The 25,906-nt window shown below is 41.5% G+C and overlaps 1 protein-coding gene across 2 annotated transcripts; it reads right to left on the minus strand.

Moving 5' to 3' along the window:
• Positions 1-232: 232 nt before the first annotated feature.
• USP38 (ubiquitin specific peptidase 38) lies at positions 233-18,476 on the minus strand. Of its 2 annotated transcripts, XM_033159559.1 has the most exons (10): positions 17,633-18,475; positions 15,188-15,317; positions 11,736-11,865; positions 11,495-11,596; positions 10,000-10,158; positions 8,817-9,010; positions 8,033-8,126; positions 7,220-7,326; positions 4,321-5,668; positions 233-1,219 (listed from the first exon to the last, which is right to left on the minus strand). In XM_033159559.1, the coding sequence occupies exons 1-10, from the start codon at positions 18,366-18,368 to the stop codon at positions 1,058-1,060; spliced, it is 3,162 nt and encodes a 1,053-aa protein (XP_033015450.1). In that variant the 5' UTR covers positions 18,369-18,475; the 3' UTR covers positions 233-1,057. The 2 variants fall into 2 exon arrangements, with proteins under 2 accessions (XP_033015450.1, XP_033015451.1); XM_033159560.1 differs by lacking the exon at positions 11,495-11,596 and having other exon boundaries at positions 17,633-18,476.
• Between the last annotated feature and the right edge of the window lie 7,430 nt (positions 18,477-25,906).

Genomic DNA, 25,906 nt, shown 5'->3' on the forward strand with positions numbered 1-25,906 from the left:
TTTTCGAAAAGAGGGAGAAATAGAGGTTTCCTGCCACACCCCAAATATGTAAAGTTCAAGAGCATGAAAATGTCAGTTGCCAAAAATGTTTCATCTCAGCAATATGGGTAAAGTTTCATTACCATCTTTTTTTGTATCCCACAAAAGCAGTGATGTCAATATATACGTAATGTCAATATATACATAATAAAATGGAAGTTCATTTTGAACTGAAAATCACGAGCAACAAATGTATTTTTAGAACCATCAGACTTTACTTCTGGCGAAGCTAACACTTTCCAAAAACATATTAAGTTCATATTAAACAAGAAATTAACATCTCATGTTCTACACTCTTCCGCAGCCTCAAAAGGTTTTGTACTTTGTTAAAGTACAAGGCACGTACAAAGTCTTTTCCTTCAAAACACAGCAGATGTACTCCCTGAAATAATTTTAAAATCCTCAAAGCAATTAAAAATACTACAAACTTTGCATTTTTTTTTACTTAATTCCCACCCCCTACAAGACCATGCACATTTGGAAAAATGATTTAACAAGCACATTAAAGTGACTTTTTAATATATGTACCTGTAATGTAAATACATTGAGTTTGAGTATTTCTTATCCTGGATTACATTGTTAGCACGTTGGATTTTCATTTATTTTTAGGTTACCAACTCCAGAGCCTTTGAGGATTTATAGATTTATGGACAAATTAACCCCACCGCAAACACTGCTGGGGTTGAGTAACCATCTCTTTTTCAAAGAATAAGTATTCTTTCATCAAGGGATTTGGGATTACATATTGCAAGTGCTTTTTACTAGTTCATCTAGTGTCATAAAAATCTTCTAACTCCTCTTTTGGAAGAATATCTTTCCATAAAAACAAGTGAATTTAAGAGGTAGATTTCTCCATGATGCACTTATTTATTTCAAATAAAAAAAGAGAGTTCTCTTTAGAACAAAGATCACATCTTGAAAAAAAAAAGCTTAGTACATTATTTAATACAGTTCAGTAAGAACAGTCCTAAGCAGTATCAATAGCTGCTTGGAAACCAATGCATTTTATGCTCTCTTCCTAGAACACTAGTCTGCCAAGAGTGCTAAATCCGCCTCCACCACCTCCGCCAGTTGGCCCACAGCTTCCTGGGGGGTCATTGTCATCAAATCCATTTGGCCGAAAGGAGCACGAAGCTGCAGCTGCTTGAAGGGCCTGTGTTCGAGCACTAAGCTCCTGCTCCTGAAATAGACAAATAAACCTAGTAATGAACATTTAAGCTAGTTTCACAGTAAAGGGGGGGGGGGTGCGGCGCAGAAATTTACATTTGGCACAGCCACACCAGTTTTGTTCAACAGTGCTGCAGAATGCTCAAGCAGAAACTCAAAAGCAGAAGCAAGTAACAGAAGCACCTGTTAACACTACACAGCAGATATTATCACCATCACCATCATTAATTAATTAATTAATTACATTTATATACTGCCCTTCATCCGAAGATCATGTGGTAGTTTACCACATAAAGAATTTAAGATTGTCCATAACTTAAATGCTTTAAGTGGCAGGCATCATTAAAGGAATAGAAGCTAAATCAATTGTTACTTTTGCCTCCCCAAAATTACTTTAAAAAAAATTGTACAGATAGATTTTGCAGATGTTATGCAGTCATGTGCTTTGAAAAACAGAAGAGACATTTAACTGGGGCCACAGTACACTGCCTTGCATGCTAGAGGTCCCAGATTCAATCTCTGGCATCAACCAGAGGGATGCAGACAGCAGACCTGGGAAAACAGACAGACAGAGACAAAGACACACACACACCTGGGGGGCTGCTACTCGGTATATACAAAAGCTGCATCTTGTGAAGCAGCCTGAGGACACCCAAAGCTATTTCAATCACATATTCCAACACTGCCCCACAAATGTAAGCACTACAAACTTTGAAAATGAATTCAAAGCTATAATTCTTACAATCCTTGCAAGATCATGAAGGCTGTAGAATGACCTCAAAAGATACAGGTCGTATAATTTCAGTTCTCTTGCAGATACTGGCGTGGTGATTAAAGCCTCAATACAATTCCCAAGCTATGATATTGCAATGACTGTTTCATGGTGTACGCGCAGGGGAGCGCATGCACTCACTTTTTCTGGTGCACTTCCAGGTCGGCGCGGCACTGGAAATAGCTTGTGCGCGTGTGCACGGGCCTCAGCAGACCCAAAAGTGTCCCGGAAATGATGTTTTGTGCATGCGCAAAAGCTATTTCCGTCACCACGCTGACCGAGGGATGGGCAACTGCACTGCACCGCACTGGTAAGAGCGGGCGGTGGCCACACAATTGGCTCGCGTGGGCTGCATCCAGCCCGCAGGCCTTAGTTTGGAGATGTCTGGTGTACACCACTGCTGTTCATTAAGGTACTAGGGGTTATTAAGTGCATCAGGTACAAGTGTTGCAGGAATTCTGTCTAGTTCTTTAGTAATCATACTTGAGCAATGTTGAGTTTTGATGTTGCTTGAGGGAAAAACGAGCAGCTGAATCCAAATCTGCATGTACACCATAGGTTTCATCATAAAATCTGATAAGTCTGAAGCCAACACCTTATCAGTATAAACTTGCTCTTGCAACCATGTTTAACCAATAAAAAGTTGAAGGCATGCTAATATTAGACGTAGCATTTATCCCAAAAGGTTTTAGAAGGTTGCAGTGTGTCACAAAATAGCCAATCGTTTAAGGAATACATTTTAAAAATTAATAAATTCCCCTCAAATACCCTCAGTTCAAAAATCTCCGTATTAAGCTCCACTATAAAATGTTACCTGTGCAAAATGTGTTTTTGAACGACATGTTTATGCAAATCAACTGAGTAATTCTAGTTATGAAATTAAATGAGTTAACTAAGCGGCGTCTACAGATCAGAAACTAACGCTGATACATCAAGGGTGGGGAATATGTGGCTCTTCAGATGTTGCTGGACTCTTAACTCCTATCCACCCCAGCCACATGGTCAATAGTCAGGGGTAAGGGAAGCTGTAGTACACCAGCACCTAAGGCCACAGATTCCCCATCCGTACAGACTTCAGAAAGTTTAACAAAAATTATGGCTGTAACTTGTAAAGGATGAAGTACTGCAGAATCTAGGACAAGCAAGTCCTAGGTTACAAACTGAACCCTCCAATGCAAGAACAAGATACATTTCTTCCTTTAGGAGGTGATGTTGTCACCAGAAAAGAAAAAGGTTTCAGTTTTGTTTTTGCATGCATGTGGTATGCATTGGTTCTGTTCCTCTTCACTAGGCCTCAAAGCACTGGAAGAAAATATAGAGCAACAAAAAGGGCCTGAAAATATATACTTAATTACAGCACAGAAAATGATTCTGATTAAATTTCATGCCCATTCATTGAAACTTAGTCCCACTTCCTTCTTCAGTTCTTTTTATGAGAATGTTTTTTAAATACCGTCGAGAGGAAATATGAATAATTGCTACTTTTGGATTTTTAAAAATTGTTTTGTGGAGTTTTTTTTGTTCCTCATAAATTACTAAACAGTTCAGGAGATTGTTGCTCCATTTGTTACAAATACAAATAAATATTATTTTAAAAGTAAATTATGTTTGTCATAATTGTTTGGAGACACTATATTTTTCATATGCTAGTTGTGATAATTTTATGCCCATTTAAACTGTCCATAGTTATATTTTACATTTCTAAAGTAACAGAATGACTTTCAATGTGGAAAAGAAAAAAGAAGTGCTAATGTAGAATTTTTTCAATTTTTCCAAAAATTTCCGTTTCCCCCCGAAAACCCCTGGAAAAAACTAGGTTTTCCCCCGAGCTTGAAAATTTCCGGAAATTTTACATCTCTAGTAGAAAGTATAGTAACAGTCTACACAACTGAAAGATCTACTAGGTAAAGGCTCAGTTCAGACATCACACCCAAACAAGGCTAAGGAACCCGAATAATGTTGGGTGAAATGTCTGAACTAGAAAAGCCAGCTTAAAAACTTGACAAGCCAAAAATCAAAAACAATCTGAAGAGTGTTGCCAAACCATTGTGTGAAGAGATGTCAGCACTGTGCTCTTACCTCCAGAAGTGCTGCCCCATGGAGATGGAAGTGATCCAGCAGCTCAAAACCATGCAAAGTCTCTTGTATTTGTCTGCAAGCTACAGCCTTGGACTTATAACTATAGCTAGATGCCTGCATTAAGCTTTTACAGTGCAATCATATACATGTCTACCAAGAAGCAGTACGTCCCACTGAGTTCAATGGTGCTTACTACAATGTTAAGTGGGTACAGGATTGCAGTCTTAAGCCAGCTGATCACATTAGCAATGTCTGCACCTTACCTGCAAATATAGCTTATTGTCTTTTGTAATGGCATCCATAAGATCTTTCTGCAGAGGGGGATCTCCATTGACCCAGAGCCCATTGGTTGATTTAGCGCTGAGTGTATTTGTACTGTTCTGTTTTTTGTAAACCAGCACATAAGCAGTGTCCTTGGGGAATCTGCTCGTTATTTTCTGGACTGACTGAAATGAGGTAAATGTCACTCGGCTATCATTAAATAAAAACCATTCCTTTGACACCTCATTTTCATCCAGTTCCTTTTCAGCAGCTGCAACGGGAGCCTCTCCAGCCATCAAGTTGCTTTGTGGATAAGCTAAAGCCAGACTTTGGGTTTGATCACAAGATCCTAATGAAGGCCCTGAACTGGCAACGTTTCGGGCATAAGAATAATAATGCCCACTTTCAGATGATATGCCAGAATGCACAACTACAGAACTTAAAACATAAGGGACTAGTTGAGGGCAACACACTTCTTCAGCACCAGAAGGCTTGAGTTTTTTAGCTAGATTCTCACCAGTGTCAGAAAACTCAACACCCATAGACCACATGCCCGATACTGGACTTAAGGGTGACGCAGTTCTTTTGACAGGTAACTCCAGAACAAGCGGCAAAGACACATTGTCTAAGATTTTGCGCCTAATGTGACATTTTGGGTCGTATGAAAACCTTAGGAGAGTAAGAATGAGGTATTCTGGCTCCTCCACAATTTGCATAGTTTTTTCCGCATTCTGTAGAGAGGCACATTTTTCACAATAATATTTGTTATCCCCCTTAAGAACCTCGGGTGCCAGAAAATAATTCAGCAAGTCAGTAACTGAGGGAGTAGCTTCACTGACGTGTTTCTGCAAACTATCCCTGTTCTCAGCCTTGCATGGAAAAGAATCTTTAGTGTTTTCACAGTTTGAGTCAATGGGAGGGTCTTTTGAGGTCCCATCATTTGTGACCATTTCACAGCAATCACCAATTGCTAGACCATCCGCTGCTGTTTCTGCCACAGGACTGAATGCCCTAGTACTGACTTGTTCCATGCAGTCATCTTTTCCTTCAGGTGAATTTTCGGTACTTGGTGGGTCAACGTTTTCTAAGAATACAGGAGGGCAGAAAGCAAGTGAAAGATCTGTGAAGGCTTCTTCTTTGTAAGAAGTACTTTTGCAGTTCAAACAACATATGCTTGTTTGCAGTTTCCCCCGAAACATTTTCTCTATTAATGTTCTTTCCTCTCTGCAAGGTTGTTTGGTAATCAGCTGCGTTTTGCTGGACACCTCCTGGACTACAGATTCTTCATTCATATCTTCTGAAAGCTTTGACAAAGAAAGGGCTTTCAGGGTCCTCTCTTCTTCATGCAGCCTAAGGAGGAGAAATCAAATGAGATTATTTATTTCCCTACCAATTTCTCTTCACTGATTAAAGCATCACTGTTTTAGTTTGTATGTATGTATGTATGTATGTATGTATGTATGTATATGTGTCTCTTTCACACACACAGATAACTGTTGGTACAAGCCTTGTGAGTTACTTTTTACCCCTAATGGAACTTGATTAAGGAAGGAAGGTAAAGGTAAAGGTAAAGGCACCCCTGACCATTAGGTCCAGTCGCGGACAACTCTGGGGTTGCAGTGCTCATCTCTCTCTATAGGCCGAGGGAGCCGGCGTTTGTCCGCAGACAGCTTTCAGGTCATGTGGCCAGCATGACTAAGCTGCTTCTGGTGAACCAGAGCAGCGCACAGAAACACTGTTTACCTTCCTGCCGGAGTGGTACCTATTTATCTACTTGCACTTTGACGTGCTTTCGAATTGCTAGCTGGGCAGGAGCAGGGACCGAACAACGGGAGCTCACCCCGTTGCAGGGAATCAAAATGTCAACTTCTGATCGGCAAGCCCTAGGCTCTGTGGTTTAGACCACAGTGCCACCTGCGTCCCAAGGAAGGAAACTGTTATTTAGTATATTACACAAAAAAGTTTCCTGCATTAAAAAAAAATCACTTGCAGGGATTCAATAGTTCTCTAGAACAGACATAGCTGCTGATTTTAAGCCAAGTTGAATGTCTTACTGAAAAAAAAGTTTAGACTACGGATGTAAACACCAATGGCATGCATGCATGTTGGAGTTAATTAGGGTGGTCAGCCATTTTGGCTTTGCAAATGCATGCTAATTAAAGAGACCAAATAGAACCTAGATTCCCCCCCCCCCAAGCAGCAGTTCTTTACCACAGATATTCAGGGCCACATATAATTAAACTTGTGCAACAGGGTTGCCCCTCCTCCTAATCAGCAGACCCTCCAGATCCATATGGGGAGAGGGAGACAGGAGCAGTGTTTGAAATTCTCCAGGCTCATTTTGCATCTGGCTATTGACCACTTGCTACCAAGTCTAGGCGGCAGGATGGTGCCTGTCGTCTCCACCATCTGGAGGTGCATGCCTGGGGATCCTTGGATCTTGGTTGTTTTCCCACACTAGGAACACATCCTGTATAATGTTATCTGTTATATTTTATCTGCACAATCAGAACAAATTTCAGGAACTAAAATGTCATATTGAAAAATATGTTTAAGCCGTTTGGCCCCAAAATGGCAACTAGGCATTCCATTTTGGCACCTGTAACCCTGGTTTAAGGAGCCATTTGGCACCTAGCTTATATATCTGTGTTTCAAACACTGAACGGGAGAGCATTTCATTTGGCAAGCAGAGATACTTGCACTGAAGGAATGATCATAATACCGTGACACTGAATTTCTCCCTCAGTTCTGAATCCTTGAAGATTGGGAATACTGTTATACCTTGCAATTCTAGGTAAAACTCTAGCACAAAATAACTTAGAAATCTGTGATGGTATCTCTGGTTACTTTTATTTGGTCAACAATGTAAAAAACACCAATGCAGATTTCAGAGTACCATACCTATCTAGCAGGAACCTGAGATACTCAGAGCAGTCCTGCTGGGACCTAGGGGTGAACCAGGGTGGCCTGGAAGCCTCAAAGAAAATCCGAGGAGCATAGGCTTCTCTCTGTATCAGGAAGCAAACAAAATCAAGTGAAATGCAAAGTAATGGCACCACTCTATAAAGCATTCCTTAATTTCTGAATTGGGACGCTCAAATGAATAGATTGCAAGTGCATGCAAGTATGACAGAATAAATCTCAGATATAAAAAATATACACAGGTCTAGTGCACTAATAGTTTTACCTTCAAATCTCTTACATAAAAATAATGTAGAAATTAAACAAATCTTTTTTTCCTACAAAACATGCAAGTAGACAAACAGCTTAAAGCTAGAAAAGTTATATGGTAGCAAGAATATGAACTACTTCATCCCTTTTTCCTATCTTTTCAGTGCCTTATGTACAACATTTTTTTAGTTGTACACAGCAGCCATACTTGCATGCTCATTTGTGACTTCACAAAGCAAGGTCTGAGCAGCTGGGAACATGTCTGAAACTGGCAACACTCAAAAATTGCTACTCTGAAAATTTCAACTATGTTGGCTAGATTTTAACTATTCTGCACTGGTTTTTGCAACTTATAAAATTTCACTCGTGGAAAACAAGGCTATTCTTTTCTCTTGGATTAGAAAAGCTGAGAATATTAAAATAATCTATAGAAATATGAATGTATTTTTTTTTCTTGGTACATTCTGGTAGAACATTTAGACAGATGCAAGTTTAGGATATTATGGCTACAATATTCAAAAAAATTAAAAGAGTTACACACACCTGAGTATGAGCCAAAAATGCAAACAGATGTTGCAACTTTCTCATTAGTGTATTGCACCCATTTAGATTTAAAGATAATACGTGCCTCCTGAAACTGCAAAAGGGAAAGAGATGAGATGACAATGGTTTCATGTATCATCGTATACATAATGTTCTCATGGCGCAGAACACATTTATCTGACATTAGCTTTGGTCAGTGTTTGCTTTTGTAATGCAGAATGGTCTGAATGACCCAGCACACTATGGGCAATATCCAACACTAGTCCTATTAGACTTATTACACTGAAATCATGACTATCTTTTGATTCCACTGATTTCAAGTGGTCAACTCCAAATATGACTTAGTCAGATATCAACCATTATTCATACAACACATACCTTGTTTTAATTCAAACTGGATTTAATTTTTTTTTTTATAGAAGGTGATAGTCTAAAGCAAAGTGGGCATTTTTCAAAAAACTCCCAATTGGTGATTTTCTTTGAGTGCATAAACATCTACCAGGGAACAAAGTAAGCAATATTTTATTGCCATGAGGCCTTATGTAAATGGTATAATTTTTACCAATATTAACGTGAATACATGATGATATGCAGGATATAATGTGAACTCCAATATATTTGAACACGTTTGGTTAAGGAAAACTGAATTTTGCCATGTTACCTAGTTCTTCACTGGCAATATCAAAACCATAATGATCTGCTTCATGATTATTATTATTTTAAAAAAAATACTTTAGTAAAAACAAATGCTTGGGATTCCTCACAAGAGGAAGTTTAAACTTACTCTGTAGCCATGAATAATGCTTGAATCACACTGTTCATATAACATGTATTTCCTAAGTTAATCAGACCAGTCTTTCCCGTTTCAGATTTTCCAGAAAATCTAGACAGACAAGATTGCAAGGAACTGGATTGAGATGTCCAGGCACTCTGATTCAGTATCATTTTAATTTTCTCTTCACTGGGTTTGGGAAGGTCCTACAAGGAGGGAAAATTCAACACTGAGTAGTGAACAGCAACAACTTTAAGCACTTGTTTTCACAACACTATCTACAAAGCAATAATTTAACAGTCACCCCACATTGTCCTCACAACTTAGGCTCTTTACTCATGGTAATGCTGAAAAAGTATCACAGTTGTCTTTGTGAGAACTGACAGTACAGTTGTTTGGCCAGCCATCAAAGATTCACTGTGAATGCAGAGCCAAAAAAAATTACTAGAGGCTGTGTCTTATCAACTCTAAAGATACTGTCAAATCAGAGACTTGTAGGTAATCTTTTATCTGTGTCCCTGCTATTTCTTTGCCACAAAGAGTGCCTCTCAAGCTGTAAAGTGTAGCAAAAACACTCAACAGCCTCTGTTCACCATAAGATGCACTTTTAAAAAATGATACCCCAACCAAAAGAGACCACAGTCAAAGCCAAATATACTGCTGTGTGTGTTTTCTGCCTTTATGGAAGGAATTGTTCCACATCTTATGACAATGGTGTCACTGTATATATTGATTTGATCTGAATGAAAAGTGGCATAGAAATACAATTAAAAAAATCAATGTATATATTCCTCCACAATATACAACACAAAGGCAATACAAACAACATTTCTGATCAGGAAATATCTTGGTCATTTCAAACCATTTCCACTATAAATGAGTTAATACATGGTGACTTTTCCCTTCGATAATCACCAATAATCTTCATTAACTCTATGAAAATGCTCTAATAAGGTAAGGGTGCATATTACCATATTCTGCTTTTTAGTGCTTTTCTGAATTAAGCAACCAGATATCTTATTTTTAAAGATCGATACTGATATTTCATTTTTTCACATCTTCCTAGTCAGTGATGTTTCTAGTGCTACAATATAATCCAATTTCCTCCCTCAATCCAAAAATGGCCCAGATTCACTGCAGAGCATCAAGACCAACCCACTTTCCCAACCTGTAACCTTTAATTTATTTGCATTACCTTGATAGCTTCTAAAATAGGTTCATAGAGTTCTGGGAATCCAGAGTAATGATACATCATACAGTGTATTAGCTCACTCAGCTGTCCCAAGAATATTGCACTGGAGGCAAGGCCATTGATTTTGAAGGATTTTACCAACTTGTCCACATGAGGAACAATCTAATGTTAAGAGAAAAAGACCAAAGCATTTGCCCAAGTTCATCTGAAAAACTATGCTATTCATATCTACTTGAATGCAATTAATAACTGATAACCATTAATGGTAGGGAGCAAAAGTTGTAACAGAAAACCCACAATTCCATTAAAATACATAAATCAGGATAGACAGCAACACTGCATTAGTATTGCATTGTTCTTCTAAATCAGCCTTCCCCAAACTGCTGCCTTTCAACAATTTTGGACAACAAAACCCCAAACAGCTGAAGGACAACAAATTTGGGGAAGACTGTTCTAAATATTATGATTGAAACATTTAATGGCCTGTATTGTGTACTGTCACCCTGATAATGTACAACCTGTTCCGTATTCTATGACTTTATCTTGGTATTAGTTTGCAGCTCCATCGAGGGTGGCTCACCTCTACTTTGCCCATAAATTCAATCTCTTAAAAGGAATTCACAATCAAAACAGTATGAATTAGAACATTCTAGAAAAGCCTGTACTCAACAACTTTTTAAGCAGGCTAGCTACATCTTTGACTCCCAACATAATTTTAGAAACATCTTTATTGCATCATGTGCTTTCATATTACTACTGAGAGGTGTTTAACCCCTCCAGTTTGGAAGCCTGATCTGCCCCACCCCAGCAATTCTGGCCCCTCTAAGACCCCCCAGTTTTTGTTGGTGGCAGCAGGGAAAAGATGAAGTAGACAAAGTGCTAGGGTGGGTGGAGTTGAGCACCCTGCTGTCCCCTACCTCCAATCTGATGGGTGGATAATCTCCTTCCCTCAGATGATGTAGAAAAATTAACTGAGATGGTTGTGTGCCTGTGTGTAGCCTGCACATTCAAGACTGTGGAGTAGCTGCTGGCATGAAGAGCTCAGAGGCCAACTGTGAATTTGGCCCTCAATACAGACTGTAGGAGGTGTTTAAAACATAACTGAACATCATGAACTGGCATGAACATTGAGACATCTTTTGTGGCAGTGGCTCTATCTAACTCCCCTTGCCAAGTACTTGTGTATGGGTAAGTGTGCAATATCTTAATATCTAGTTCTATTTGTTTTAAAACTTGTTTTGTACAATACATCTTCAGTACAGAGCAGGATAAAACAGAGCAGGATAAAACTGAAGTTGCAATACATGATATAACTAGAAGGATAGACCTTATTATCTGCAGTACAGATGTGAAGTTGGTTATTATAGCTGGTTTACAACTAGCCACAAGGCATTCACCCTCCAGTATGAACACAAGACTGCAGTCTAGGTTTTACAAAGAAAGCTATGGAAGTTGTTTGTAAGCAGTAGGTTTAAAGCTCAGACAAATGAAAACTTACCAAGTGAAAAGCCTCTGGAGAATGCTGAAAACTAAGCAACATGTGAGAAAGGACAGCCAAAGCACCAGGTCTCACAAGAGGAAACCAAAGTCGATTAAAAACCTTAAAAAAAACCAAACACATCAGAATTGAGATATTCTTAAGTTTTCTGTTATACAACAGTTTTCATTCTGTATTACACAATATTTACACCAGTCTGGAATAAGTAGAAAAGCTGTTCTACAAAAGCAACCATACCTACCATTTCAATCTTAAGCAAAGTAACATCAATAAGGATAGTAAACTTCTGGACCGCAGCCAGCCCTTTCAAGAGTGCTATCACCCAGGTCTCCACATGCTGAGCCAATGGCCAGGACAGCCATTCAATCATTCTGAAAAAAGATGGGGTGCTTGTTAGTATTTCAGCCAAAAGAAGAAGTTCTAATTATTTAATTGCCCCACAGTTTGTGTTGGTTTTCATATTATGACCATCACATTAAGTCACACTGAGAGTCATGGCACTACCTAATTCTCTAGCCTTTGGAAACAACTTTCTCCAAGGTTTTGTGGCAGGGGGAAGTTCTTAGTCCCAATACTCAAAACTGCAGTACTACACCACTTAGAAAATAATAATTTATTTCATCAAGCTAACGGGAGCTTTTTTGTTTGGAGTGCTGTGTGAATACTGTCGTACAAGCATCATGAATGCAGATCAATGCTTTTATTCCTTCCCCATTTTCTGCCATTCTGTAAATGTTTACCAATAAATGTCAAAGCCAACCAGTGGTCTTTATTAAACACTATCCTCATGTCCAAAGTTTTCAAATAAAATATTTATGGCAGAGATCTGAATTAAAGGAAGCAAGATCTTGACGCAATGGTTTCTCTTTTCCAACTGGTCCTTGTACAATGCTAAGAATATGCTAGGAAACCAAAACATTTACTAAGTGTCCAACATTTAATGTAAAATTTACTTTTCTTTTAGAAAAGGAAGAAAATCTCTGTGGAGAAGCAGTGAGTGCATATCCCTCACTAGTACAACCAACAGCCACCAAACAAGGTGACCCAGCATTCCTTTGAGTTTGTGATGCCTGCATTTAGCAATAGAAAGCAGAGATGTTGCTGTGGTTAGTAACCAATGACTTGGCTCAAAATATGAACCCTGGTGACTCACGGTACTCACTTTAAAAACAAAGTGAGTATACAACCCCTAACCCAGAAATAAGCTTCTTCTTTCCAACCTTATGATGTCTATGTTTTTGCGAAAATAACATTTCTCAGAATTCCAGGTGCCTGGAAGAAGGGAGAAATAGACACCCCAATTTCTTTCTCTACTGCCGTGGAGGAAGACGAGGAAGGAGAAATATTTTTCCCACTACCATAGCAGGAGCCAGATAAAGGAGTTTGGAACTAACCAGGATGGGAACAGTTTTCTTGGGGAGGGATGGGGGAAATAGTTTTTTCCAAGCATCTTGCACCTTTGCTCATAACTGCTGCTCCCAACCAAATCAAGCCAGGGAGAGCTCACACGTTTAGCTGAAAACCCTGTAAGATAGACTGTGAATGCATAAAGGATGACAGGTTCTGCCAAGCAATTAAGGTTTCTTCCAGCTCACCTAGATGCAGTATTTTGTGATCGTTGACATTACACTACACCTATCCTCATATTAGTTCAAGAGGTAAAAGAGCAGCCAACTTCTCTTTTTACTCCTTGTCATCTAGCTGACCAATATAAATGACTGCAGTTGCTTAGCTAGAAAGACAAGGCAGGTGAAGCTGGCTGCCTCAGAAAGATTTCACTATCTGATGATGTATTTATCATGTAGCCATGGGACTTGTCTCTTATGGTTGTCAGCACTAAAATTTAACGTGATAGGCAAATAAGATTTGTGTGTGGGCTAGTAAAATACTGTGTGTGTCAGCTAGAAAATGTTGAGCACTTAATTGCAAGGCTATGTAAATTTTAAATCTATGGCCTACAAAGGTATAGGAATTTAAACAATGAAAACCAAATAAATCATTTTCAGAAAAAAGGAAACCAGTTAGATCTCTAGGTTTACTTAGCAGCCTACCATATATGTATTGATTGACAGATGTTTGTTTGTCAGAAACTGTTATTAACCATATGCATGTAGTGAAAACTTGCAGCCAGCACCATAATCTCCACAGGCCCCAGAACGGCTACTAATAGGCTTAATGAAATCACTCATTTGCTTGTTCTTACCAATGTGATTAAGCACCATCTTCATTTCTATTTATTGCCCTTTCTATGCACTTCATATCCTAGACTGGTATCCAGAATTTGATTTATTACATTTTCAGATTTCTAAATGCTGGATGTTACAACCATTGTCAATATTTGGAAAATACAGATAATCTGGTGTTTAAGACTTCAGTAGCAGTTAGCTCTTCTTTCTAAAAAGAATGGATCCAGAGATAAACCTCCTCAAACAATAAGACAGACTTTCTTGCCTGTTATATATTGGAGTCACCTGAAAAGCAACTCCTAATGATCAGGGGACACTACAAAATGGGAATGAATGTGGTGCAGGGGACTGAAGCAGAAAGGGTAGAAAAGCCTGAATGAAAGCACCTTTGTATAAAAGATACTGGGATTATACTCAGCATCATCACAAGCCCCAAACAATGCATTTTGCAACTCAAGATAGATTCGCACAGTGCTACTTTTGTCCTCTAAATGTCCAGCTAGGTGTACAAAAATGTATAGAATTGTTTTATCTCAATGAATGTACATGATCATTCATATACATGCTTAATTGGAAGTAAATACCATTGAAGTCAATGGGACTTGCTCACAAAGAAAGGTACATAGATTGCAGCTTTCATGTTGCTGGAATATACCCCATGTTCAAAATCACCTCTTTTTAAATAGCAGCAAATTTTACCCATAAACTTTTATCCAAAGGCCAGTAATTACTACTTTCTTCACAAAAGCTTACTAAATACTTACTAACCAAGAAGAACAAGATTATGCTGCTGAAAAGAAACAACATCTAACTTATTATAACAAGGTAACTTCACAGGTCAGGTTCTTTGGCAGAAACTGTTTTTAATTTAAAAAAAACCCTGATGCCCTTTTAAAGCTGTGTACTACTATACCACACTGAGACTGCCCAAAATAGAAATATAACAGGCTAGTACACAAAATCAGTCCCAATAGATATGCTTATCACAAGTTGGTTGATTTGATAAAAGGCGGATTGCTGTATTAGGATACCATAATACCTTCTTTGTCAATGATTATACTGTATACCACTACAGATTTTCCTGAGTCACAATTTCCAATTTTTAAAGATTTCATTCGGTTGCAAAATGTGTTAATGGCATTACTATTTTTATGGCTGCAATATTTGGCAATTGAGTTTGCATCCCTTATGAATCAGACAATAAAAACACACAACACAAATGCATGTTTATTTTTAGTACATTTACAAAAACATGGATGGCATGCCAGAACTTAGTAGAGACATTTCCCCTCTTCTCTCACAAAAGGAATGCCTCTTCTAAGACTGTGCTTGCCACAGCAGTGTCTAAAACATAGTCTAAAAACAAAATGGTGTTTCCCCCTCTTCAGAATAGTGTATTGTTCATTTACCAATTTATGCAGATTGAATTAAAACTCATATGATCAAACAGCTACGATGTTTTCAATTTGGGTAATGTTGTCATGCCCTTTTCTAACAAAGACTATACCTGCACAAAGCTTGAGTCATACTTGCATCTTTTACATTTGGATCTGTAGTAAGGCTTCCGATGAGCACTGTAATCATCTGTAATGGGATATGCTGCACAAGACTTGCCAAGGCAACTGAGGGTTCAAAATCTATAATAGACAAATATGCAAGAAAGAAGTATTTATGCTTTGCTTGTACTCTTTTTCCTACTGAATTTTGAAACGCATTTCAAAAATACATTAAAGTTCTATTACAACAGATTATTCAAGTTCTAAGCAACATTTTAATCCATTCAAATATGTTTTTGTAAGTTATGTCCAGCAGAAGAATTCTTCCTTTGGCCTGTCTTAGTATTTTCTAGGATGTTAAGTGATCAAATGAGAAGGAAACTTGGGTATTCCCCCACCTTCATCTCTTTAGGAGGAGTCTATCTGTATGTACCACATATCTAGAAACTTTTTGAATTCCAGAAATGTGTTGCTCATGAACAGAGCACAAACACATGTGGTAAAGTTAATAGCCAAATACAGTGGTACCTCGGGTTACAAACGCTTCGGCTTACAAATGCTTCAGGTTACAGACTCCGCTAGCCTGGAAGTAGTACCTTGGGTTAAGAACTTTACCTCAGGATGAGAACAGAAATCGTGCGGCGGTGGTGCAGCAGGCCCCATTGGCTAAAGTGGTACCTCGGGTTAAGAACAGTTTCAGGTTAAGAACGGACTTCCCGAATGAATTAAGTTCTTAACCAGAGGTACCACTGTAGTTAATATTATGGAATTGAGGAAACATATGAAAAGCCTCTGCTGGATTAGGCCAGTGGTCCATCTAATCCAGTATTCTGCTCTCACAATAGCCAACCAGCGCTCTCCCCGTTTGAGATTCCCAGGAAGTGGCATTCAGAGGCATATCACCTCCAACAAGGGAGGTAGAACATAAACCATTGTGGCTAGCAGCCATTAATAATAAAAGCAATGATTCTTCAACATCAACTTCATTGGACTGGTCATGTTGTGTGGATGCCTGATGATCGTCTTCCAAAGCAACTACTCTATTCCAAACTTAAAAATGGAAAGCGTAATGCTGGTGGTGGTCAACAAAAGAGGTTTAAAGCCTGTCTCAAGGCAAATCTAAAAAAAAATGTAGTATAAACACTGACAACTGGGAAACACTGGCCTGCAAGCGCTCCAGTTGGAGAACAGCCTTTACCAAAGGTGTCATGGGCTTTGAAGACACTTGAACTCAGGACGCAAGGGAGAAACGTGCTAAGAGGAAGGCACGCTTGGCAAATCCACACCGTGATCAACTCCCACCAGGAAACCAATGTCCCCATGTCCCCACTGTGGAAGGACGTGTGGATCCAGAATTGGCCTCCACAGTCACCTACGGACTCATTGTTAAAACTGTGTTTATGGAAGACAATCTTACTTGGCTACAAGTGATCGGCAAAGAAGAATATCCTTATCCCCTCTAAATCTGTTCAAACCTCTTTGAAAACTCTCAAAGTTGGAGGTCATCACTACTTGTGGGAGCAACACTTCATAGTTTAACTATGCACTGTATGAAGTAATGTTTTATAAGAATGTAAGAAGGAAGATGATAAATTAGTTCACTCTCTAGGGCATCAGAATTTTTGCAAATTACTCTGATGCAAATTACTCTAATTTCTCAAGGAAAATTTCCAGGAAATTCACATCACTAGTCAGATTAAACTAATACTGAAAAGTAGTAAGTTAATAATGTTATCCCCAATATCTGTTTGTTAGTTATAACTTCTTTTTTATATTTCAGCATGCTGTAAGGTTAGCACAAGCCATTTTATGACTTCAGCTGAGTTTCAAAGTTATCTAAAAGTAACCTAACAGCTAACCAAAGACAATGCCTTTCTCTCTGCAAGAGTTGTCAAGGAAGGGACTCAAGCTGCTCTCCGAGCACCAAATGTCACAATGATTTTTGGCCCAAGAGGGAAGGACTACAAGGAAGATGTGGCTCCCAGATCTAATATCTAGTATGTCATGGACCCCTTGCTTTTTTAAACTCACCTACTTTGAAAAAGGTTACATAAATTTTAAGTGCTTTAATTAGTACTTTTCCTACACTTCTTGTTGCCTTACACTTTGGTCCAATTCAAATGTTACCTTTGCAACCCAGGAGCAATGAGCTTCTCTAGAAAAATGTGCAAACAAGAACTACATGAGAACTGAAGATAAAGCCATGACTTTCTCTTGCATCACCACTGCTTTAACTAATGCAACCACAGAGCTTGGTTCTTGTTTACACATGTTGCCAGAGCTGCCTAGGATGACATTAGGGAGAATGCTGCTCATGTTGTACAAGGGGAACATTTGGTGATGTCTGTATGGGTGACTGCATAAACATACTTCTTGCTCTTCCTAAGGTGAGACCTCTTGCAAACCCCCCGAGAGGCACTAAAGCCAATGCCTTACAAAGCGAAACAGCAACTCACCGGTGGACGAGATGATGGCGAAGAGCTCCTGCAAGGAGGGCAGCAGGGTGTCGGGTTCTGCCTTCCAGATGCTGCGCAGGAGGCCGCTGACTTGGGTGACCTGGGAGACGTAGAGGCGCAGCTCGGCCTCGCGGGTGCCCTGCGTCTGGAAGTGGGCGATGCTGCGCACCAGCTGCTGGCAGAAGGCGAGCGCGGGCTTCCTGCCGCGGGGCAGGCACTGCGGGAAGTCGCTCAGGAGCTGGCAGAGGCGAGCGCACAGCGGGGCCGGCGGCCTCTCGCTCACCAGGCGCAGCGCTTCCCCTTGAAGCAGCGCGAAGAGCTCCAGCACCGCCGGGCAGCTGATGAGCAGGCGAAGCCCCACCTGGATGTAGTCCAGCACGGCAGGGTCCAGGCTAGGCCCGAGGCCATGAGCCACAGCGGAAAGAGGCGGCGACGGCAGCAGCGGCAGCGACGCCGGGTCTCCTCCCTGGAGCAAGGCCAGCACCAGTCCGCGCGTGAAGAAGGCCTCGAAGTCGTCGCGGTGGTGGCGGGCGTAGGCCTCGAGCACCTGCCGCCCCACCTGGCGCTGGAACTGGTCGGGACCCTGAAGGATGAGGCGGGTGCTGAGCGAGAACATGGCCCGGCACTCGGGCGCGCTCTGAGGCGTCTCGGCCGACTCCACCACGCGCCGCACGATCACGCGCTTCAGCGGCAGCGGGTGCGAGGAGCTCACCAGGCCCTCCAGGATCTTGTCCATGGCGAGCGCCGGCCCACCATCGGGCGACCAGGCCCTGCCGGCCCTTCTCTTCCACCGCTTCTCTCGCGCCCGCCGTCGCCGCCGCCCTCGTCACCCCCCCGGCCGGCAGCGGCGCCTCAACATCGACCCCAGCCCGCCCGCCCGGCCTTCTCGGGAGGTTTCTAAACACCGGTAGCTCAGAGGCCTCGGACGCCAGGAAGCATCTGACCCGGAAGCGACGGAGCGGCGCACAGTCACGCGAGGCAGGAAGTGGAATTACTCGGAACGCACATAAACAACCAGCGGAGCTCTCATCTTTTCTCCGTAAGCCCTAGCAACGCGCATGCGCCCATTCCGCCCCAGAGGGCGTGCTGCGGCCCTTGCGCTGCAGCCCAATCACAGAGCTCGTGGAGGTAGAGAGGCGGGGCGGCGCGATAAAAGAGGGAGGGGCGAAACCAGTGGAGGAGGAGTTGAAGGGGCGGGGCTCTGCTGGTCATTCACTTGAAATGGTTGGTGGTCTGTCAAGCGCCCTCGCGCCTCGTGGAGAACTAAAGCAGGGGCTCAGGACTCAGAACAGTTCTCTAGAGGGCTGTGTGGTACTTCAGACAGCAAAGGTCTGGTCTGTTTTGATTTGTTTTGTTTTGAACGCTCTCCTATGTGCAGCATTCCTCTCAAGTGGAAAATTAGTACAACAGGGAGAGTGTTGTGTTTTCTACCTTAGGCGATATGGGGATTTCTACCTTAAGAAGATGAAAACTGCCCTGGATCAGACCAAAGGCCTATTAAGTCAATTATTCTGCCCTCCACAGCCGCCCAGCAGATGCTTCTGGGTAGCTCAAAAGAAAGAGATGGTTGCAATAGCCCCTCCCTCTCATGTTAGTCAGGGGCAGCTTGTCTGAAAGGCTTCTTCCTCCATTGGAGGCTTCTTAGTGGAATGAGGAGAAAGGGGTGGGTTGTTGTTGTTGTTTTGCCCTCCACTTGAAGTCCCCTTATACCTGCCCATAATCGGTTTCAAAGCATTGAGAGACCCTTTGAAACAGTGTGAGAGGATACAGAGAGGAGAAGGTATTTTATTATTTAAGGCATTCATATGCCTCTTACACCCTTTACAGTTTGGTGTAGTGGTTAAGAGCGGCAGACTCGTAATCTGGGGAACCGGGTTCGTGTTTGCACTCCTCCACATGCAGCTGCTGGGTGACCTTGGGCTAGTCACACTTCTTTGAAGTCTCTCAGCCCCACTCACCTCACAGAGTGTTTGTTGTGGGGGAGGAAGGGAAAGGAGAATGTTAGCCGCTTTGAGACTCCTTTGGGTAGTGAAAAGCGGGATATCAAATCCAAACTCTTCTTCTTCTTCTTCTTACAAATACTAATGATTATCACAGTATTGTTTGCTCTGACTGGCAGTGGCTCTTCAAGGTCTTAGGTTGGGCTCTTTCGTTCCCTTGATCCACAAAGATCTATTTAGCTAGAGATGTCAGGGATTGATCTTGGGTTGTTCTATGTATGAAGGACATACCCTTATCACTGAGCTATGACCCCCTCCGGACCCAAAGTATTGTCTTGTTCTCGTATTGGAATTTTTCATATAGCAGCCACTGCCATTCCTCAAATATTGAAAAGAGCAGTCAAGGGGCATCTTTTATTATAGTAATGCAGTACAAGTACGTATTTTTGTTACATGACCTGCTTTGTTTCTGGGGCAGGAAGCTTCTTTCCCAAAGCTTCCCTTTGTAGATGTGAGCTAGAACGTGGGTGAATTTCACCCTGTAGCTAAGCTGCGTTCTTAAAGCACCTTGTTCTCCATGCTGTCTGATTTGGATCCAGAAGATTCAAATGTGTGAGAGATTGATTCTGTCCTGCATTTTGTTGTACCATGTTAGCCTATATGGTCGACAAAGGTCTGTATAGTTAAAGCTATGGTTTTCCCAGTAGTGATGTATGGAAGTGAGAGCTGGACCATAAAGAAGGCTGATCGCAAAAGAACTGATGCTTTTGAATTATGGTGCTGGAGGAGACTCTTGAGAGTCCCATGGACTGCAAGAAGATCAAACCTATCCATTCTTAAGGAAATCAGCCCTGAGTGCTCACTAGAAGGACAGATCCTGAAGTTGAGGCTCCAATACTTTGGCCACCTCATGAGAAAAGAAAACTCCCTGGAAAAGACCCTGATGTTGGGAAAGATTGAGGGCACAAGGAGAAGGGGACAACAGAGGACAAGATGGTTGGATAGTGTTCTCGAAGCCACTAAACATGAGTCTGACCAAACTGCGGGAAGCAATGGAAGACAGGAGTGCCTGGCGTGTTCTGGTCCATGGGGTCACGAAGAGTTAGACACGACTAAACGACTAAACAACAACAAGCCTATATGGTTAAAATCTAGTACATTTGGCAGAAAAATGGTAACATACACTTTCCCTTACATTTCACTTCAAAGTTTTAACTGTGTGAGCCAGCTTGGAACAAAATCACACAGAACACACTTCTCATCCAGTAGGCCCTATATTAGATGTAAGCCAGAGTTCTCACACCATAAGTGAAAATTGTGAGGGGGAAAAGATGAAAGAATTTTGCAGGTAGGTCGCTGGGTAGTGAGCAGCTCATTATGTGAACAAATGTGGCATAAGCTGCTAAGAATGAATGTCGGGACCTGGCAAAGAACAACACAATACTTGTTTTCTGAACAGCAACAAAGAAAATCAGATGCTCAGTCACTTTAAAAAATGATTGAGAGTTGCACCATTGCCTCAAGCAATTGTATCATATGTTTTTCTCATGCAACTAGTGTAGGGATGCCATGTGATAATAGTTACTTTGTAGGTGGTATTTAGAGGTTAATCATATACACAGTACTTTGAAGGCTAGTGCTCATCACTACTAGTATAACTCAACAAAGCATGACTAATATTTGCACATGGCTTCAATTCCAACCATCATATAAATCCCTCCCATTTAATGTGTTGATTATGCTTGTCATTAAAAATACTGGCAGTCCATGTAGCATCTTAGTTCTAAGTGTTACATATGGAGTACTTTTTAAATCAGCCATGTACCCCACACATCAAAGTGAATTTATTCTCTTCATTGTGTCACATTTGTTCACAAAGCACAATGCTAGCAGTTGTCCAAACTGTGTAAAACTTGCTTGCTCGGTTTCATAAACACATGATTCTTATTCACCACTGATAATCACTGGCTTCAGTCCCGTGATTCACATGAAAATTGATATATGGCCACTTGAAAACAAAGGCTTGACAGCTCTAATAGTGGAAATCAATTGCGTGCGGTCTCTGCCTATGCAGTGAGCTCACTTGGATCTGTTCTCTGCTAAAGTTGTGAAATATAATGGAATTAGAATTGTATTTGCTGTGCACAAACGTGTTTGAGGACAGCTATTTAAATCGGACAAAAGCATTTATCATTCACGATAGTGAAGTAGTATAGAAGATCCTCATTTTTCAGTCTCCTTAGAGGGTTTCATATGGAAAAGAAGTGACAATAACTTCACCACACCTGCAGTGTTTCACCATTCTTCCCACTCTTTCAGACCCCCAAAATAATTATGTAATTTAAACCATAGAAACATACAGAGCTGTCAACCTTCCTTTTTTTTGCACTGGGAAATGGCCATAGCTGTCAACTTCCCCCTTTTTTGCAATGGGAAATGGCGCTGGGATAAGGGAATTTCCCGCAAAAAAAGGGGAAAGTTGACAGCTATGGACATATAGGAAGCTACCTTATACTAAGTCAGGGGTCGGCAACCTAAGGCCCATGGGCCACAAGTGGCCCATGGGGGTTGTTTAACTGGCCCATGGCCCCCTGACACCCGCTCGGGGACCCCCGCCACCTGCTCAGTCTGCTCCTGTGCACCGTGCTAAACTGGCGCAGAGCTGAGCGGGGACCACCTTCCGCAATGCTGGCCTGCTTCCCATTGGCTGCAGGAAGCTCCTGCAGCCAATGGAAAGCTGCACTCGCCTCCTCCATGCCAGAAGGAGCGCTGGAAATAGCGTTTGTGCATGCACGTGCACACTCCAGCCCACCGCGGCATCTGCGGGACCTTGAACCAGCCCAAGCCACAAAAACTTTGCCGACCCCTGTACAGTACTAAGTTATGTCACTGGTTCATCTATTTCAGTATTGTCCACTTCAGAGATGGGAAAGAAATTTGTTTTCATTTAATTTGCAAATTTAATTTGCACTTTGTGAAATGATGTGGAAACGTGGAGAACTGAACTTTTTTTTTGGGGGGGGGGGGAATCCAGAAACTGAAATTGACAGATTTGCCCATCCTTAGTCCAAACTGACTTCACAGTGGCTTGAGAGGCTTTCAGACCCAAGTCTTCTCTAGCCTTACTCAGAAATCTGCCAGAGATTGAGCCTGGAACTTTTGCATGGAAAGCATGTGTTCTTTGGGCCATTGGGCACATTTGGAAATCTAAGAAACGACCAATGGTACCACAAAATACCAATTTTACCGAAGAATTTGTGCCAAAACCAGACACAAACCCCTTCCAGAAGAGGCAAACCACCTACAACCAGCAAAACAAATGAAATGCAGATTTAAAAAGGCAATTGGGGGACCTTTAAAAATTGGGGCGGTGACAGGAGGCCTTTGTGGGTGCTAAAAGAAATGTCTCTGGGTGCCATAGTACCCACGAGCACTATGTAGGGGACCCCAGCTCTTACCACAGAGCAGTTACATTTTCTTTGATGGAGAGGCCCTGGTCTGCCTCCAGGTGACAGCAAACAGTGAGAGCTGGTTGGATCATCAGCCAATCAGGAGAAAGAGAGACTGGAGTTTCAGTGAGATGCTGACAGTTTAATATCTAAACAGGAAATTTCTTTCTGGGTGGGTGACTATCTTGAGTGGGCTCAGATAGAGACTGTTTGTCTGCCCACAGTCAGTCCATATCTGAGTGGGATTAATCAGGCAGGGTAACTCGGTTTTGATTCCCTGAGGGGAAGTTAAATCCTAGAAGGGGCTGAGTGGCTGCTGCTGCTTAGAACAGTAATAGCCATTCTAGGTGGGAAAAATCAATGCATGGCCTCGTTTGATCAAAAGTTTCTCAGTAAAGTGTTTGCATCTTTAAATATCTTTTGTTCCTCACATGTGAAACCATCATATGTTAAACCCCCATAGAGTGCAATTAACTAAAGATACAGTTTTGTTCCAGTACTGGCTCTTCATACTCTGAACCTTTGGGTGGGGTGTGAGTGGACCATAGGCAGCCTTCAAAGAAATATATTACCTTGCAGCGGTTACCGGTAATCTTAAATCCTACCACAAATAGTTAATAAGAGACCTCTACTGTATAATAACATAGTGTTTTCTCTATGAATGCATCCCAAGTATTGGTTATGTTGCCCAGCACCCAACTTCAATGAGGGCATCTGTCATACCTTCCTCCATAATATAATTCCTTATCATTCCACAAGCTGGCAGTACATTTCACAAGCTAGGAATGTGACTTTCTAGACTACACAATGTTGGCAACAGTACAGCTTGGATGATGATGATGATGATAACAACAACAACAACAACAACAACAACAACAACAACTCCGCCATGGGAAGAAAGGTTACATGCATCCAGTTTATTATGTTAATAACTGAGGCTAGTGAAAATGATTTCCAGATTGCAACTTAAATGTAAAAATCTCACAGTCACCTTGAAAGCTTCTGCTGGAAGGCAGGATAGAACTATTTTAGATAAATACAAACAAGTATCCTGCCTATTAGTTGGGATAATATTTCAGAACTCCCGAGAGAGAAAAACAGGCAGTCCAAAACAGGGGTGGGGAACCTCAGGTTCAGGAGCCAAATGCCCCTCCAAACTCTCTTCAGGCCACACCCCTTCCCCTGCTATACCTCTTGCTGGCCTGCTCCGCTTTCTCCTTGTGTGCATTTGCCTGGCTGAAATGTGCTGTTGAACGATGATAATGCCTCTTACATGCATGGATGGAGACGTGCATGTAGAAATATCTAGATTTTGCATAGCTCAAATATAGCCTATTGTACAAAGGCAAGAGTCACATCTACTGTTCCACCCACTTTTTGCCTCTGGCCACAACTCTGATATGTGGGCCCCACAAGGTTTCCTATGAGGAGATATGGCCCTCAGGAGGAAAAATATTTTCTACCCCAGGTACAAAGCCTTAGAAATGACAGTATCTCTCCTGACACCCAGCTTGGATGAGTCATATCCTTGGTGTGGCACAATAGAGGTTTCACACTACAGCAGAGTTCCTGTGTGAGATGTGAGGCGGAGAGACACTACAGCATTCTGCTTGCCATTCAGTAAGATTAGATCCTTTGTACAGTTTTGGTGGTCCAAAGGAAGGGGAAATGGCAGCTCAGAACTCATCCTTTCATTTTCCCTGTCTCAACTCCACCCTCGTGCAACACTCTTGCTCTGTCTAAGAGCTGCTGCTTCATTTCAGGATGTGAGGTTATTTCACAGAGCTGGAGCAAAAGTACCGGTATACAGGGCTTACATAAAATGTTGCTGTGAGAGGCAAAGGACAAGATGCCTCCTCCATCCACATACAGAAACGGATAGCACTGGCACTTGAATTTTACTTAAACACTAGAGACAACAAGACAGTATCCTTAGCTATACTTGAGAGCAGGAAGCTAGCTTAGGGGGTGCAGGGCAGACACTGTTGCACACACAACTCTTTCTTGTAACATAACTTCTGCTTCCCAGCATCTGCTACTTGAGGCAGATGCCTCACCCTGCCTAAGAATAGGGACGTTTCTGAGAATACAGATCCTTTTATGCCAGTTTTGACAGGAGTTTTGACACCAGATCCTATCTGTGTAGTAGAATATAGGCTCAGGTTCCACAGCTCATAGTAAAGGTAAAGGTAAAGGGACCCCTGACCATTAGGTCCAGTTGAGTCCGATTCTGGGGTTGCGGCGTTCATCTCGCGTTAGTGGCCGAGGGAGCTGGCGTACAGCTTCTGGGTCATGTGGCCTCCTCTAAATGAATCCTTTCACCTTGGTTTTAATACAGACCAGATTCTGTGCTCCTAGGTCTGTTCTAGGGAGCCTATTCTAAAATTATTCATATTGCCCTTCAGAGAAAAAAAACACCTTTTGGCTGTAAGTAATTTGTAAGTAAGTAACACACTTGACTCTTTGAACTCAGTGGGCCATGCTTCTGAGTAGACTTGTATAGGATTGTGTTTACGTCTCATATTCACCACAACATAATGAATACTTATCAGTTCTGGGATAGGGGAATCTTGCTTTCTGTAGTATCAGTTTAGCGGTTTTTTAAAAAAATAAATCTTATTTGCTTCATTCTTTTTAATATCATGGTACAGTTGTGGACATTAAAGCCTCCAGTTTTTTGTAAGCATATGGATTGCAGTTCCAAACACAAGCCACATCTTATTTAACTCTCCTCTTATCCACAGTATATAGGATTAGGAACCCACTATTGACTTGCTGTTAGGACTGAAGGATGTGATAGCTCTCTGCACTAGTGAAACATTACTTGGTCTTCCTTACTCCAATCTGTATTTCTGCCAGTCTACCAATACTGATTGAGAGATGTT

This window comes from Lacerta agilis, chromosome 9, assembly GCF_009819535.1.
Source record: "Lacerta agilis isolate rLacAgi1 chromosome 9, rLacAgi1.pri, whole genome shotgun sequence".
NCBI classification, from domain to species: Eukaryota; Metazoa; Chordata; class Lepidosauria; order Squamata; family Lacertidae; genus Lacerta; species Lacerta agilis.

Bases quoted from the DNA above. Each gene is read 5' to 3' on its own strand.
- USP38 (XM_033159559.1), bottom strand. From the start codon at position 18,368: ATGGACAAGATCCTGGAGGGCCTGGTGAGCTCCTCGCACCCGCTGCCG. The intron at 8,127-8,816 runs GTAAGTTTAAAC...TCCCTTTTGCAG, and splicing joins GCATTATTCATGGCTACAGA to TTTCAGGAGGCACGTATTAT. The intron at 7,327-8,032 runs GTGTGTGTAACT...TTCCTGATACAG, and splicing joins CATTTTTGGCTCATACTCAG to AGAGAAGCCTATGCTCCTCG.